This window comes from Archocentrus centrarchus, chromosome 18, assembly GCF_007364275.1.
Source record: "Archocentrus centrarchus isolate MPI-CPG fArcCen1 chromosome 18, fArcCen1, whole genome shotgun sequence".
Taxonomy (NCBI): Eukaryota; Metazoa; Chordata; class Actinopteri; order Cichliformes; family Cichlidae; genus Archocentrus; species Archocentrus centrarchus.
In genome coordinates, this window is record NC_044363.1 from 6,631,757 (window position 1) to 6,636,064 (window position 4,308).

Sequence of the window (4,308 nt, forward strand, 5' to 3'; positions counted from 1 at the left end):
CTAAAGTAACGAGCTTGTTTTGAAAATGTAAGAAGTAGAAAGTACAGATACTTGTGTAAAAATGTAGGGAGTAAAAGTAAAAAGTTGTCAGAAAAATAAATACTCAAGTAAAGTACAGATACCTGAAAAATCTACTTAAGTACAGTAACGAAGTATTTGTACTTCGTTACTGTCCACCACTGCCAATATTTGACCCACTTGCCACGGGGACATAAACTTCAATACAAGAGCAGTAAACTTAGTTCAGAGTAACGAGCAATATCACAAACTAACCACTTCCTATTGCCAGTTTGAATTCACTTTTTATATAAATAAATATATACATTTATATAAATACGTAACTGTGTATACTTGAGTAATTTCAAGCTCAATTTCTGTTACTTCTGCTGTCATTTTGTCTTCATGTTGAAAAAATAAATCCTACAACTAGAAATCAAGTTGTTAGTCTTTATAGGACACGGAGTAGCCAGTGTTTTTAAGATGCCCAAATACCTTTATGGATAAAGTTTACTGTTCAGCAGAGATAACAGATTTTAAAGCATCTTTTCAAATCTTGTTTTAAAACCTCTTTTCTTTAAGCTGTACATGACTTAGAATGCAGGATTACTGCTGCTGGGTTTCAGTCATGTAAAGTTCAATACTGATCAGACATTAACATACATTTATGTTCACATCGTGGACACAATAAAACATGATGACTCAGGCATGAAACCATAAGTCTTATGAAATCATATCTGAACTTCAGTTTTGAAAAATGCTGCTGTTTCTGAATGTTACCAAGACTGTTGGCTAATTGATGATACCATGACAATGAGTTCATTTGCAGGTCACTGACGTAGCAAAAAAAAAAGAGCATATCTATCTGTATACTTTCCCTGTGAACTCTTACATACTGTTCGGGCCAAATTTAATCTGTTTTGACACTGAAAGCAGAAACACCTTAAACGGGATTCTTTTACCATAAAATTTGATGATTTTTCCTAATGTGACCCAGAATGCACAAAAACAAATATAATCTAAAAATAATTTCAATATATACAATTTCATGCTGTCATAAATGTGCATTTTTTTTTTTTTTTTTTTTTTTTTTTGTGCACTGAGGCTGTTCTGTTTCCAATTTGAAAAATAAGAAAAATTAAACTATTGCTGCTTTCTGAAAGATGAATTGACACAAATGAGCAGATCTGTTATGTGTGTGCACTGTGTATCTGTCTTCCTTCTCATCAAATTAAAGTAGAAATGTCACAGTTTTTAAACTGTGGAGGAGATCCACTGCAAGTGCTAAAGATGAGACTTCCAGGAAGTGATCCAAATATTGCCAAGCATAATGTAAGTGCTGCAGCACTTCACAAGGAGAAGGCTCTGAAGAGGATAGCAAAAAAATTCCTGCAACTTTTAAAAAGTTGCGGGAATTTTTGATCAATCATAATGTTGTCCTGATGCATGAGAAATCTTTCTTATTGCCTTAGCTTGAGCCCAAGTTTTCATTATTGGAACTGGGTGAACTATTCAGAGCAGACTGTATTAGATTATAGATTGTAACTGTTTGCAGATATGATGGCTGATAAATTCTCTCTGAAATTTGGGAGCAGACCCAATAAAATGTGACAAAGACTCACAGACCAGTTTAAGTCAATGCTTAAGATTTTAATGATGCAGAAGATGAGAAAAACAGTTCATTTTGGGAAATAAAATGTTGCTAAAAGCATTCTTTCCATTACATTCAATTTGCTCCTGTTAAAAGAGACAATCCAACTACAGGTTGTGTCACTTGTTGCCTCATTCCTTATGTAGCGTTACAGCAAAAGAAAAAAGGTAAAGATGTAAAATGAGAACCAGATTCTTCAGATTATATGAGATTATTTCAGGTCTTTGTCCGGTGTACCATCCCTTCATGTCAGACCAGGAATTATCTCCTTTTCCAGACGCAGACAAATGGGTATCGGGAGTAACAGGGTATATCATTCATACACCTCAATCCTATAAACACCAAAAATTAACATTAAGTGAAACGATGATCACATGGACACATACTTTTCTATACCAAGGGAAATATTAGAGAATGGATGGATGGATATTTAGTTTTGTATAATAGCAAAAGCACCTGTCAGTATTAACTGATGACTAAACTCACAACACTAATAAATCATATGGAGTATTATAATGCTTTAGCTTAATGTGGTAAAACATACAATGGCTGTCTTTGATAGAAATAAAACATAGTATTTGTATTATTTTTCTGTCATTCATTACTATTTGTCACATCAAAGAAATCAGCATTACTTGGGAAATTGTGACTGTTTTTTCTTTTTTTTTTAAGGATTTACCTCCCGCATTCATGTGTAGGCAGTGCTCTTTGCCATAATAGTTGTCAGGCTGTCCACGACACCAGTATGTAAATCTGAAAGGAGTTCCATCGATCCAAAACCAATAACGCTCCTAGAAAACAGAACAAAATGGACAATAACACATTTAAAAAACAGCTACACCCTTAATTTATAAATATGAACACAGACAATTTTTACAAAGTACTGCACTCAATGGATAGATGAATCTTTCTTACTGTCAGACCTTATAATTATGGGTAGTTTACCTGTTGAGCATCAGAGCCTCCGATCCATGTAAGGCCATACCTATGAGTGGCGCGATATATGACCCTCTGAATTGCCCGATACTCTCCAAGATTGCGCACAGATGCCAGGTTTGCATTCTTGGACTCACAGAATCTCTATAGTGCAGATAAACAGACAGCAGAAATTTCAAAACAAAAGATTTAGGATTTCACCAAGCTAGACTTAGAAAGTATTGAAGTAAACACATAAAGGATAAATGGTACATCCAAATCAAAGTATTTACCTGAGCCTGAGCCCAAGTCCAGCTATAGGGAAAGTAGTGGTAGTATCGGTTGCCATATCTAGTCCAACCCACCCGCCTGTGCAAATAAACTAGGGCTCTCTTCTCAACATTAACTTTTTCTGAAGACAAACAAAAAATACTTTAGTAAAAGTGAATTAAATTCCTGTATCTGTAACAACATCTTGTAATTCTCTTGTAGTTGCATGTTTTTGTTTTTTGTTCTATGTGTATGTATTTGGAATTTTGAAATGTATGTATTTCTTTATGTGCATGTTAATATATTTTCTCTCTTGACCCTTAAAGCACATCCTTTGTACTACAAACTTGGCTGTATATTCAGGACACTGACATGCAATTTTTCTGTTCAGTATGACAAAAATATAATTAGCCTTGGTGAAAATCTGGAAAATGTCGACTGACCTTTTAATTCCGTTCCCCCATCACTGCCCCCTTCATCTGGAAGATCAGGACAAATTAAAACATCAGATGTTGACTTTGATCAATAATTATTATATTTATATACAACGTGTATACTGTATTGTTTATTTGTATAAATAACAACGCACATATACACATTTTGCACATTGTACTCTAATACTCACCAGCAGCAGTGCTCAGAGCCATCACTGCACAAAGAAGTGCAAACACAGTCAGCAGCTTCATGGTGATGTTGACTATCACTGTGAAAAACAGAAGACCCAAAGTGATCAGCAGCTCATCAGAGAAATGATAGAAGATAATCTGAGAGTTTGAAGCCAACCTTTTGTAGAATATCTTCTTTCCTTTCAGCACCAGCTGGTAGCTTCAGCCTTCCAGTGAGGAGGTGCTGAACAGCTCTCAGACCAGAGCTTATATACTTTTTCTTTGTAGTTGCAAAACCAGGAACTAACATTGAAAAAACTGACACGTGTGATGTGACTCATTGCAATTCTTTCTTTCCCAACCAAAACCAAAATAACTGTCTCATTCTGACTTAATTTTTCATATTGTCTGTTCAACATAGAGGTTCCAGAGAGTTCAACCATAGAAAAAGAAACAAAACCAAAAAAAAAAAAAAAAAAAAAAAAAAACAACAACCCACTTAAATGTACTTAAATGCATTTAAGTACATTTCCCATATTTCCCATACGTATCCCCAGTGCAGCGTGAGCTTATTTGCTCAATAACACTTGACAGCAACACACGTGTTCCATATCACAGCTTAACATAGTTACAACAAATAAAATAAATGCTCAGCTTTATTTATGCTTGAAACACAACTTCAATAAAATAAAACATTACAAAATATGCAATTTAACACAAGATCAAGCCATTACCAACATAAAATTAACCTGGATTACTAATATGTAGCACCCGTTTCCCGCAGCTATCAGATTTCCCACCACTTATTGGCACTAAATAGTCGCCAATTAAGCTTCGCGCACAAGGTTAGCCTCCGCTAGTGATGACCGT

General features: G+C 34.9%; 1 protein-coding gene across 1 annotated transcript; it reads right to left on the bottom strand.

Annotated features, from left to right (window-relative positions):
* Nucleotides 1-1,738: 1,738 nt before the first annotated feature.
* Nucleotides 1,739-3,693, bottom strand: LOC115797259 (ladderlectin-like). Its single transcript, XM_030753783.1, has 7 exons — nucleotides 3,617-3,693; nucleotides 3,459-3,536; nucleotides 3,277-3,312; nucleotides 2,857-2,975; nucleotides 2,594-2,728; nucleotides 2,328-2,439; nucleotides 1,739-1,980 (listed from the first exon to the last, which is right to left on the bottom strand). The coding sequence occupies exons 2-7, from the start codon at nucleotides 3,517-3,519 to the stop codon at nucleotides 1,910-1,912; spliced, it is 534 nt and encodes a 177-aa protein (XP_030609643.1). The 5' UTR covers nucleotides 3,520-3,536; nucleotides 3,617-3,693; the 3' UTR covers nucleotides 1,739-1,909.
* Between the last annotated feature and the right edge of the window lie 615 nt (nucleotides 3,694-4,308).